The sequence below is a fragment of the Callithrix jacchus genome, chromosome 3 (assembly GCF_049354715.1).
Source record: "Callithrix jacchus isolate 240 chromosome 3, calJac240_pri, whole genome shotgun sequence".
Classification (NCBI taxonomy): Eukaryota; Metazoa; Chordata; class Mammalia; order Primates; family Cebidae; genus Callithrix; species Callithrix jacchus.
This window is the reverse complement of record NC_133504.1, coordinates 43729014-43742154: the sequence shown is the minus strand read 5'-3', so window position 1 is coordinate 43742154 and position 13141 is coordinate 43729014. Positions and strand designations below refer to the sequence as shown.

The following is a 13141-nucleotide window of genomic DNA, read 5'->3' as shown; positions in this document are numbered from 1 at the left end:
CAAAAAAAAATACCTTTTCTGTTATCTAAAGATGACTTTTGCATAATATAAACTCATGTTATTTTATAATCCATATACTTTTTAAAAAAAGATGAAAACAATCATTTTTGAATAAAGATGCTCTAGAGTTTTGGAGAGGTAGGTGAACTGTTAATAAAATCTTATCTACATAGTTAACTCAAAGGTGGAAATTGTTGTGATAGTAATACATACTATGATGATATAAATTTATTTATTTTGTTTGGACTTAATGAATTAACTGCATTGTTGAATGGTTAGGAGCTTGATAGAAAAAAAAAAAAAAACACCAGAAAAACTCTTGTATAAAACCTTCCAAAATTGTGATATTGGCCTTTATTTCTAAGGAAAAAATTCCTTGAAAAATTTCAGTAAGAAATTACACAAATACATATTTATAAAATACCTAAATACTATAGACTCTTACCAAGTTTTTTACATTATAAGTAAAAGTAATAGATGACTTTTTTTTTCAAGACAGACTTGCTCTGTCACCCAGGCTGGAGTGCAGTGATCTTGGCTCACTGCAACCTCCACCTCCTGGGTCCAAGTGATTCTCCTGCCTTAGTGTCCCAAGTAGGCTGGGATTACAGGTGCACATTGCCATACCCCCATAACTTTTGTTAGAGATGGGGTTTCACTATGTTGTCCAGGCTGGTCTTGAACTCCTGACCTCAAGTGATCCACCCGCCTCAGCCTCCCAAAATGCTGGGATTACAGGCATGTACCCGGCCAACTTTTAAAAGTAAAAAGTAAGGGTGACTTTTTCGTGCATTACCCTTTTCACAGGCACTTCTGACTTCTGACTCCCCTTTCCCTCTCTTCTTCCCAGACATAATTTATGTAGCTTTACTTTAGTGTCATTAATAACAAGAGAGATATAATTGTTTTTTTCCTTTTACATTGATTAGTGTTAAACTCACAATGCCAAATTTAGGATCTTAGTGAGTAACTAGAGATCTAGTTATATCTAGTTGTACCTATTAACCTGGGAACGCTCTCTCCCTCAGGTTTTCTTTCTGCACATTAAGTGTAATTAACCCAAGCCAAGATTAATTAGTGGCAGTTATTAATGTTAATAATAGTAGAGTCTTAAAATCTTAAAGGAAAGGTACATTAAATCATAATTTACCCTGGATTGTACATACTGAACAGTCCTTAATCTTCCAAAATCTTGTTAGGTTAGTTTTAAGTTAATTTGAGTTTTAAAACGATTCACTTGCTCTTAAAACCTTATTCCTGCTTGGGCTGTTTTCAAGCCTCCTCTAGTACCTCTCTGCTACCCACTCCTAACTGACCTCATCGTGTTGCTAAGTGAGGATCAAATTTGACAGCGCATGTGAAAGTGCTCTGAAAAGCTCTACATTGCGAACTAAATGAAAATTAGGCACAAGGGAGGCTGCCAGCTCAGCTTCATGCAGTTGTGAGGTGGGAAACTGAATACAGTCTTCTTAATGTCTTCATTTCTCATTTAAAATTCAAAGGTGATTAGAAAATGCAAAGGGGTTTTTCACAGAAGCAACTAAGCTGTCAAACCTGTCCTATTTAGAAGAACTTTGAATTTTTGGGTTGTGTGGGGGATATAATTAAAACGAAGACTGTTGAGGGCAAGATGATGAAAACCCATCCAGGCACTGCCCTGAGTCCTGGAGACTTTCTCACCCCCTGTTAGCTAACCCGGGAGGTGGGGTCTCGCTGAGATGGAAGTATTGGCCTGGGATCCTGAAATGCCTTCCCAGCCACTGAACCAGGCAGCAGCTGTTTCTCCCACAACCTCCTGTTGCGGGGTCATCCTCAGTCTGAATATCTGGCACGCTTGGTCACACTTCGCCTCCTTGTTTACATTACTGACTCTGGGCTTCAGCTCACCACACCCTCCAAACTCAACTGGGAGCTTCCTTCAGCAGGAACACCCTGACAGTCCCCAGGGCTACCAGGAGCTCCTTTCTAAACACTGTGGGGTAACTGTGCTGTGGGAGGGGGTCTCAGGGAAAGGAAGTGCTATGGGAGGGGGTCTCGGAAGCCACCCCGTGACTGCTGCCCACTGCAAAGACAAATTTTTTGTGGCCCCTGGCACTACTCAGACCCAGGGCCAACCCTGGAATCTTTGGGTCTCAGGATGGAGGTTGGAGGAGGCAGATGAGGCCGAGGAGGAGGCAGCGCCAGAGAAGAGAGGTTTAGGAATGTGGCAGAAATATCCTAATAAATTCATAAGTGGACACGTAACCACATGGCACTCAGCCTGTGTATAACATTCTGTGCTCATTTTTAGCACAAGTAAGGACTAAACATTTATTGAGTGGCCCCATGTACCAGGCACTGACTGAACAGGGCAGAATGAAGTGAGATGAGATCATGTTTTGAAAGCGCTTAGCCTAGTGCCTGGCACATAGAAAGTTAATCAATCATAGCTATGAATCTTTCGTGTATTTTTCATGTAATCCTTGCAGCAATGTCATTTTACAGATGAGAAACTGAGGCTCACACAGGCTTGTTATACCTTGTCTGGTGTCACATGATTACTGGGTGACAGAGCAGCCGGGTGGACTTGAGCCTTGATTCCGCTGAGCCCAGTGTGGTTCTTTCTGCTGCACTCCACTGCCTGCCTTGGAGGAAGGAAGGGCAAAGGTTTTCAAAACCTCGCCTCGCACTGCTGGCCTTCCAGCCTTTTCATCACCTCTGCTATCTAAAAGTACTGGTGTGAATAAGTGTCATTTGAATAATACTGTAATCTTATCAGCATGCTGAAAAATACAAACGGAAACAGCCCTTTTCTCTCCTGCCTTCTCAGCTGACAAGCCAACCAAAGCCAAGGTTAATTTGTTGTTGAAAATTTCTCTGCCCTCTACCACAAATATTTTATCTGGCTTGTTTGTTCATCTTTCCTCTAATGTGTGGTTCACACTTTAGAAGTTGGGCCCAGAAATGAAACGCTGGGAGTGTGTTCTTATCCAGCACCAAGTTCCCAAGCCAGGGAACCCCCCACCGCACCTGACCAGCCCTTCCTCTGTTGTGGGCTGGTGCTAGACATGGCAGAAACTTTCTTTTCTCCTGAAGCAGCTGCGTTGCCTCTGCTGGACATTTGTGGTATCTCTTTACGTCCTTCTTCATTGACTATGCTGCTGGGAGGGGAATGACAGGAAGCCCATAGGTCTTCTGTTGGGTGGCTATGTTTGTGGGAAATCTTGCCATTTCAAGCCATGTGACTGGAATTAAATAGGGTGAAGGAGGCATGTCCTTTGGAGTGTGAGAGTCTTGAGGAGCCCGCTGTCACTGTTCCAACAGCAACCAGGCACAACTAGGGCCATAATGAGGGTCTCTTGGCTCAGCCCACAAAATTATGCCTAACAATATTTAATAAATGCTTTTTTGATAATAGAATGCATAATAATTGTAGGGTATGTTCATCTTTCTTTTTTATTTTCCTTCCACTGTGAAGATACAATAATCTCTCTTAAAGAACATAAATCTCGTTTTGAAATGGAACAAAAAACTGTATACATGGCGTTTAAATCAAATACTATCTATCACCGCCTCTTGAAATCCATACTTTTTTTTTTAGCTTTTTACGTAAGTGAAGGAGATTAATCATTGCTAAGTTACAGTTTAGCACATGTTTAATAGAAACATTTACCAAGTTTACTTAGCATGACCTGGTCTTACACTTTAGACTGAAAACCATGCTGTGATTTTCAGAGGCTTCACACGTGCTGTGTATATGGTCTTATTCAACCTCCCTCTGCCCCTGCCCATATATAGTGAATTGTTAAATCCTGGTTCAGAAGGGATTAGAATTCGTTATATAGGTTTCTCAGTGCAGAAGCCAGGGACTGATTTGGGCTTAAACCAGCAGTGCCATGTGCCCTTAAATTTAATAAGGCTAAAAATGGTCAATTCACTTTGTGGCTCTACCAGTAAGGGAAATGGAATTATGTAAATGGCTATTTTCTGCCCTGAAAAAAGAAGATAGTCTTAAGAGTCAGACTTAATACTAGGATGTGAACTGGAAGTGTTACATTTTATATTTTCAAATAATTGAGGTAGATGTTTCAGTTTGTGGATCTTTGCAAATACTCCTTTCTTTATATTTTTGAATTGTCATTTCCTATTTCACAAGGAACTTAAAATCATGTTATTAATTATAACCAAGGGGATGGAAGAGAATAAGCTTTATAGAGAATAATACAAAGTGTTAGCTACTTACTGGCAACAGTTAGCTGCAAAGACAGGCTGTACACTTCACTAACAGTATTAAAGGACTTGCTACTTACCATAAAGAATTTTGCTGGATGACTCTATTAACAGTGGACTTAGAAGTGGTTTTGCCATGGGATTGGCCCAGTGTTCTGTGTCGGGGGAAGACATGATTTATGATCTAATGTTGTTTGAAAACTTTCCTTTCATCTCCACTCTCACCTTCTTGCTATTTGGCTATATACCTGTTGTAAGAACTCTTCTCTTTTTCCTGAAGTATTGGTCAAAGGAATCATTGATTGTGTTTAAAAACTTAGTTTAGTTTATTTTTTAAAGAATAATTGGACTAGGCATGGAGGCTCACACCTCTAATCCCAGCACTTTGGGAGGCTGAGGCAGGTGGATCACAAGGTCAGGAGTTCAAGACCAGCCTGACCTTCATGGTGAAACCCTGTCTCTACTAAAAATACAAAAATTAGCCAGGCGTGGTGGTGCATGCCTGTAATCCCAGCTACTCAGGAGGCTGAGGCAGGAGAATTGCTTGAACCTGGGAGGTGGAGGTTACAGTGAGCCAAGATTGTGCCACTGCACTACAGCCTGGGTGACAGAGCAAGACCGTGTCTCAAAAAATAAACAAATAAACAAAAAAAGAGTAATCATGTTAATTGTAGGTATCTTAGAAAATAAAAATGAGCAATGGGAGAAAACAGCAAACAACTGTAATCATATCGCCTAGTATATGTGGGGCTTTTTGGGGGAGGGGTTTCCGTGTGTTGCCCAGGCAGGTCTCAAACTCCAGGCCTCAAGTGATCCTTCTGCCTCTGTCTCTCAAAGAGCTAAGATTTCAGGCATGAGTCACTACCTGGAGATGTGGGGCTTTTTCATCTTTTTCCTATGTATGTAGGTGTGTACATGATAAGGTTGGAGGTTAATAGGTACCTTTTAAAAAACTTTATAGAAATGGCATCCTACTGTACATGCTATTTTATTGCCTGGTCTTCTCAGGCTGGGACCCTCCTTTTCCAAAAGTTGACCTGCTTTCCAGGCATCCAGTACAACTCTTCTACCAGGGTCCCTGGAGGCAATCTTAACATTATCTTCCTGTTCTTTAAGCAATTTTCCTTTTTGTCTTCCTGCAAAGAGGAGATATGTGTACTCACCTGAAGATACAGTAGTCTCTTCCTTTAAAGCTATTACATGTGAAGTGGGACTTGACCACAGAAAGAAAATCTGAGTCTAAGTATTTTGTATACAAATTACTCAAAATATAAGATTTTTTTTTCTGTTTATGACTTAAAGGACCATATTATAATGACTCTGTAGTCTTTTATTTCTTCTCCAAAACAGTGATCTCATTTCCAGATTACTGCTTACAGAACATTTTCATCCTTAGAACTGATCCCTTTTTAGTCACTCCCTTTTGTAACCTACCTGAGGATTCTAGTGGCTCCTGTTCTCCTGTTTGTACAGGACAATGTATCTATAGCTACATAAGTGACACTAACTCCTCACCTTTAAATTTGTAAGTTTATATTTTTCTTTTTTTTTGGGACAGAGTTTCCCTCTTGTTACCCAGGCTGGAGTGCAACGGCATGATCTCGGCTCACCGCAACCTCCGCCTCCTGGGTTCAGGCAATTCTCCTGCCTCAGCCTCCCGAGTAGCTGGGATTACAGGCACGCGCCACCATGCCCAGCTAATTTTTGTATTTTTAGTAGAGTCGGGGTTTCACCTTGTTGACCAGGATGGTCTTGATCTCTTGACCTTGTGATCCACCCGCCTCGGCCTCCCAAAGTGCTAGGATTACAGGCTTGAGCTATCGCGCCCGGCCTGTATTTTTCTTTAAAAAAAAAAAAAAAAACAACAAATAGCAGATGGGATGATTTCATTTTCTGTCTTTTCTAAATTAATTTGAATTTAGCACTAAAATACTATTTTTTTAGAAGAATTCAAAGGTGAAATTTAAATAATCTTAATCATAAGTGATTTTATCTACCCCGTTTTCCATTTGTCTTTTAGGTAAAGAAATTAAAAGCGTTTAGTGGTGATGCGTCCAAGCTGTCTCTGGCGGACTCCTTTCTGTACGGCTTAATTCAGGTTCCAAAGTAAGGATACAGTCACTGATCATTAGCCTTTGCACAGATTTTTAAACTAATGACATCAAATTCTACAGTTTTACTTTTTTATTTTTCAGCTATTCACTTCGGATTGAAGCCATGGTGCTAAAGAAGGAATTTCTACCTTCTTGTTCGTCTCTATACACAGATATAACAGTTTTAAAAACTGCTATAAAAGGTAAGACATGTGATCCTTCGCAGAATTTGTCTTTAATTTCCATAGCAGTTTTTTTTAAAAGCCAAATGAAATTGAACATGAAAGTCATGAATTTCTGATATACCCTTAAAAGGGAAACGAGATGTTTCTAGGGATGTACTTAAGGTTTATTTCCACTGACGTTCTTCCTATAATGAATGTTACTTTGCGTATTACCCTCCCACAGATGGGAGTTTCTTTCATCCCAGGCTTCAGAGTCAACCTTGTTGGTTATGGCTTGCTCTTGTTCCTCTCCTGGATGAGCTTTCTCTGTGTGTGTTGGTATGTGGTGTGTACATGTGTGGGGTAGGCTGTGCATGTGCACAGAGCCCAGGCCCCTGGCCCAGCTGCCTCTCTGCTCCCTGTTGTGGCCTCTGTTGGTGGCTGGGACCCAGCCTTTCCAGAAGCAGACCTGCTTTCCCGGGGTCAACTGTGTGACTCTTCTGCCAGGGTTCCTGATGTTTCTGTTCTGTGGTGTCATCTCCCACTCCTCCATACTCCAACTTCTGCTGTGCTGTTTAAATTTGAGAGGGGCAGATAGGCCATTTTCATTTATTTAAACAACTCTTTAAATTATTGCCTGCCCAGCGTGGACAGCCTCTTCTCAGAGCTGCCTTAGTGTCCGCTTCCGTAGGGGTGATAACTTTGGTTTCTGGCATCTTGGCACTGAGAATGCCGGCAGAGTTGCAACTGCCTTCTTCTCATCTCCCAGGCGTACTCTCTGGACCTCCCTGATGCTCACACTTTTCAGCATTTGTCAGTGCCAGCCTGATTTCCTTTTTGTCATTTTCTGGATTTCTAGTTATTGTTATAGAATTGTTTATTCCTATTTGGTTTTCCTGTTTACTTGCTCTGGCTTGTTTTGAGATAAAATTTTTCTCTTTGGCCCATCATATTTTCTTCATTTTAGAGAAGAGACTAAGAAGGAAAAAGAATTTTTAAAAATTCCAATATAGAGGCCTTTAAAATTTTTTTTCATACTAACACTATTGCAACAACTTTCGAATATGTTTTTATATTGAGCAGTGCAAACTTGTGGGTATGGTAGAAACATTTCTTATCTGGCTACCCTTCCAAAACTGGCCTTCTTAGATAACGCAACATAGACAGTGATCCAACTGTAATTTTTTGAAAGTATTAGCGACTTAATGGAGAATATTAACTTAAAAATATCAGTAACATTTTATTTATTGATAGTGTAATTTTAATAATCAAGTTTTCTTTTTACCTTTCTAAATGTATTAAAAATTTTAACTTTTGTTTCTTTGCATGGGTGTACAAAGGATTTGGTGTTAATAAAGAACTAGTTTACCAATGTATTACAATGATAAGTTTCTTTCTAAAACTTTCAGCCAATACAAATGAAATGTGTAGCTTTGAATAAAATGAAAAGATTCCCTGGGTGCCTGGGCCCTTGGGGTTAGTGCTTTGCAAATTATTTACATATTATCCCAGCTTGTTTATTTTTTATCTCTTCATAACTCATTGACTAAGCAAAATGTTGCTTGCTGTTAGTTTTCATATTCCACAGATGCAGTCTCAAAAAATAGTGGCTGTACAACGAAAAATTAAATAACTGCTGAGAAGAAAATTAACTCCTGTATCACAGGATACTGCTTTGCATTAGGCTTTTACATTTTTCACTAATTGAAAATTTTTATTATTGAACGATTGTGTGCTATTCAGCTGTCATACCTATTTGATTTCCAAGTAAACACTATGGCATGGATTGCCGGTAGCAAATGATGTGTTAGGTATACCACAGAATATATTGCTTTTTTGTTTTTTCAGTTTTATATACAGTTTAAGGTCACAGCTTGCTTCAGACACACTTGAACTTGAATGTGGTAGCTGTTCTTTGTGCATTTGAATCTGAACGCTTCTCTAAGATCCTGCGATGTGTTCTTTTTGATAGAACTGATGTCATGTGAAGAGCTACATTCTATATTACACTTGGTGCTCCAGGCTGGGAATATCATGAATGCAGTAAGTAATAATCCAAAACAATTGTAATATTATGTTTTCAACCTTATTTGCCTATCTATAGGTGTGTCTCTGTGTGTGTGTATGTGTATGTATGTGTATATATACACATAATTATACATATATTTCACATACGTGTAATTTTTTTCTTTCTGATTTGTCTTCTTTAGGGAGGGTATGCCGGCAATGCGGTAGGATTTAAACTGTCTTCTTTGCTGAAATTGGCAGACACAAAAGCAAACAAACCTGGGATGAATCTCCTGCACTTTGTTGCACAGGTGTGTGGAAATGATTAGGACTTAGAGAATGCATATGAATACCCCTTGGAGGCAGTGAAGTTTTTTCCAGGCATGAGATGGTGTCAAACAGGGTTAGGAAAGGGCATGGTGATTTCCAAGAAGGTTCTGTTTATAGAAGCGCTGTTTGCAAATTCTTGAATTGTACTGCTCCTAGGGCTGTAGGGCTGAAGGGAAGTGGGAGAGTGAAGCAGAGAAGCTGGTGAAGCCAGATATGAAGGATTCAAGTGTCAAAGGCCGGGAATTTGGATTTCGTGCTTTAGCAGTGGGGAACCAATAGAAGTTTGTGCACAGTGTAATAGCTTGACTGGAGCATTTTTGTTTTTGTTTTTAGGCAAATAAGGCACTATGGAGGCTGGGTTAGAGTAGAGAAAGAACTAGAAATAGGAATACACCTCAGCAGAAGTTGGCTGTAATTGTCTGGTGAGCATTGAGGGAGGGTAATGGCCATAGGGACACAGAATAGAAGTTGGAGGACTGAAATATTTCTGATGTGGAATTGACTAGATTTGTGACCAGTTATATGTAGAAAGGTCACTTCTGTCTTTGTCTGTGAACGATGCATTTGAATGCTCTGCTGCTAACACAGGTTTGGGGTCTGACCCTATCTATTGCTTTTTTTTTTTTTTTTTTTTTTTTTTTAACTGGGTCTCTGTAACACCAAAAGAGCTAGGTACAAAGTGAAAATCATCCAGGGACCGTTATCTCTTTGTTTTGAAATGATCTCAACTAATTGAACTGATTTGCTTTTCCTCTGCTGAATCAGTCAGTTGTTTTGTCATGAGTGCCGCAGTCGTAGCTTTAACCTGGGGAGGGAACCGTAGTGCAGTCTTGTTTTGAATGTGAGCTTCAGAATGGTACAGGACTGGGAGATTTCGACTGTCCTTCGCTAGCTGTACTTCCTCAGGCAAGTTACTTAAACCTGAAGACCCTCAATTTCTTAATCAAATGGTGAGAGTAGTGATAACTTACCCCAAAACTAGATAATTGAGAGTGCTGAAAGAGCTGATTCCATATTAGCTCAGTGTTTGGCCTGTGGTGAGCTCTCCATAAATAACGATACGCACCATGATTACTATATTCTTTAAAAGACAAAGGGCCATGTTTAACTTGGGACTTGATTGAAAGGTTAATTTTCAGGCATTAAAAGAAGAAAATGTGTTCCTTGCCCAGCATAGGTTGCAGATAGTATTTGGGCAGAGCTCTCTTGGATCCAAGCATCCCGACACTCTGGGTAACATGGTCTCTACCCAAGTGGGGAAGCCTTCTGAGTCAGTCATTGCCTCCTTCCCACCTGCCTTTCGTTCACCTTCTGAACAGGTGAAGAATCCAGACACTGCCATGGCTTGTGTACTTTCTGATTAAACTGTTTGCAAACTGGTTTAACAGCTGAAGGTATCTCTGTCATTTAAAGGCATGCTCATAGGTATGGGTGGTGTTTAAGTAGGATATATTGGATTCTCTCAGAAACAAGGGGCCCTGCTAAGCTGCAGCCACCGCCACCTTCCATTGAGTTTTAATGCACATGAATTGTATTTTCATCAAGATCAATTGCTCTGGAAAGTTAAATGTATCTTGAGAGTAGAAGAGTTCTGGCAAATCTATGAGTATCAGAGTTCATGTCTCAGTGTGAAATGCTTTGAATGTATCAAGTTTAAAAACAGGAGCAGTGATTTTGAGATTTCTTTAAGCCCTAAGAAAATTATTTCCTTCCAGTTTTATCAATATAGTGAGAAAATTCTGTTTTGTTCCAGGAAGCCCAAAAGAAAGATGCCATTCTTCTAAACTTTTCAGAAAAATTACATAATGTTCAGAAGACTGCTAGGTGAGCAAGTGAATTGTGAGAATTCAAGATTCTTTACCTTTTTATTGAAAACTGATAAATGGCAAAAACTTTTAGATTCCAGTTTGAACTCTAAAAAGTTTTGTTTCATTGAACTTTCAGACTGTTCTTCATTTGCTTAACACAGGTGTGTGGGCACCTTTGGAATTTGGGGGTTTTGAAAAATTAATCTTTATTTTTAAACTAAAGAAACTATTTCAGTATATTCTAATGAATATCATCAGTACAAAAAATATGATTAAGAATTTTAAATCCCTCCACACCCAAGAGACAGAGCTTAAACAACACCGCCTATTACCTTGGGAGTTGGTATATATCAATCAGACTTTCACGACCACATGTCATTGTTTCCTTGTAGAGGCTAACATGGTGCATTTATTTTGCTTTGCATTAAAAGGGGTTGGAACCATACCAAGAGCTGTGAAACTATTTTACTTTACATTAATCACTCACAGAGAAAGGCACATACAGAGAAAGTATCTGCCAAACATAAGACTCTATTTACATCACTCTAATTTGCTTCTGATCCTAATATAGATATGTATCTTAATCTAGCTAGACTCTGTGTGTATATGCTATTTTGACTTTTGTACATGTGTTTTTAAATTTATATTACATCCTCACATCCCATGACAAATGTTCGATAACCAGCTCTTGTAGAAAAAAGTCCTGATTTGTAGCATTTACTGATTTCCACATTGTAAATACTGCCACTGTGGCTGATGTCAAGCTGCTGACATGCACTGCTGAATGCAAATTAGGAAGAGACACCCACAGTTGGTTCTCATGAGCAGCTTCAACACACCACTTCATGTGTCAACTTATTTCCTAGCATAGACTTATTATTTGAGTGACTCTTTCCAGCTATGACATCTGTGAACATATACATATAAATAAAGGAACCGTAGCTCACAGCTCTGCCACCGGCTAGTATCTCAAAGTTACTGATTCTGTGAACATCTAGCCAAGATGACATGTCTTTTCCAAAGTGGGATTATCAGTTCAAAGGTGTAAACAGTTCGTAATTTATGTTTACAGATCCCTAGATTATTCTCCAAAAAGAATAGACATCTTATAGGAACTTTTCTGGTTTTGAATTACTGAAAGAAATTTGTGTGGGAACATTTTTACTCTGATTAGTTTAAAAATGTTCTTACAAGATATGTAGGTAGAAATTAGCATTATATTTTTGAAATGGCATTTTTGGTCAGAGCTGGATTGGAGCTAGATATTGACATAGAAAAACTCTATTCAGCAAGTTTGTTTATTTGAAATGGCAGATGAAATACACTTGTGAAGTACAAACAGATAGATACGTGCCAGTTACCAGTGAAGGTGGAAAACTTATTGCACAAAGAAAAATTCGAATTGACAATGGAAGCGTGAATGCATCCTAATTTATGAGTTTCACATGCATTTTAGGTTTCACCTAGTCAGTGAAACAAAACCATCATTCACATTCTGCCTATCTTTTTTTTTTTTTTTTTTTGAGACAGAGCCTGTCTGTGTCACCCAGGCTGGAGTGCAGTGGCACAATCTTGTCTCATGGCAACCTCTGCCTCCCAGGTTCAAGTGATTCTCCTGCCTCAGCCTCCCAAGTAGCTGAGACTACAGGCACCCACTACCATGGCTGGCTAATTTTTCTGTTTGTTCTTTTTTTTTGAGATGGAGTCTCACTCTGTTACCCAGGCTCGTGTGCAGTGGCACAATCTCTGTTCACTGCAACCTCCACCTCCCAGGTTCAAGCAATTCTCTGCCTCAGCCTCCCAAGTAGCTGGGATTACAGGTGCCAACCACCATGCCCAGCTAATTTTTATATTTTTAGTAGAGACAGAGTTTCACCATTTTGGCCAGGCTGGTCTTGAACTCCTGATCTCATGATCCACCCACCTTGGCCCCCCAAAGTGCTGGGATTATAGGCATGAGCCACCATGCCCAGCCAATTTTTTTATTTTTAGTAGAGACGAGGCTTCACCATGTTGGCCACGCTGGTCTCAAACTCCTGACCTTAGGTGATCTGCCCACCTTGCCCTGCCAAAGTGCTGGGATTACAGGCCTGAGCCACAAGACCAGCCCACGTTCTGCCTATCTTGATTTGATGTATATAATAAAAGCATCGCAGTCAATCCAACCGTTAATTTGCAGAATTAGGGCTGGGTGTGGTGGCTCATGCCTGTGATCCCAGCACTTTGGGAGGCCAACGCAGGAAGATTGCTTGAGCCCAGTAGTTTGAGACCAGTGGCAACATAGTAAGATGCATCTCTACAAAACATTTGAAAATTAGCTGGGTGTGGTGGTGCACACCTGTGGTCCCAAGTACTCAGAAGGCTGAGGTGAGAGATCACCTGAGCCTAGGAGGTCAGTGCTGCAGTGAGCCATGATCTTACCACTGCACTTTAACTTGGGCAACAGAGTGAGACTGTATCTTTTTTTTTTTTTTTTTTTTGTTTTGTTTTGTGACAGAGTTTTGCTCTTGTTACCCAGGCTGGAGTGCAA

The 13141-nt window shown here is 40.0% G+C and overlaps 1 protein-coding gene across 3 annotated transcripts in view; it reads left to right on the top strand.

Moving 5' to 3' along the window:
* Window positions 1-13141, top strand: part of FHDC1 (FH2 domain containing 1) — a 45298-nt gene that overhangs the window by 19593 nt on the left and 12564 nt on the right. For all 3 annotated transcript variants that reach the window (XM_035292850.3, XM_008992593.5, XM_035292851.3), the window contains exons 5-9: window positions 6230-6315; window positions 6405-6505; window positions 8439-8509; window positions 8677-8784; window positions 10557-10627. In XM_035292850.3, the coding sequence (XP_035148741.3) occupies window positions 6230-6315; window positions 6405-6505; window positions 8439-8509; window positions 8677-8784; window positions 10557-10627 (437 nt within the window). The remainder of the gene's footprint in view (window positions 1-6229; window positions 6316-6404; window positions 6506-8438; window positions 8510-8676; window positions 8785-10556; window positions 10628-13141) is intronic.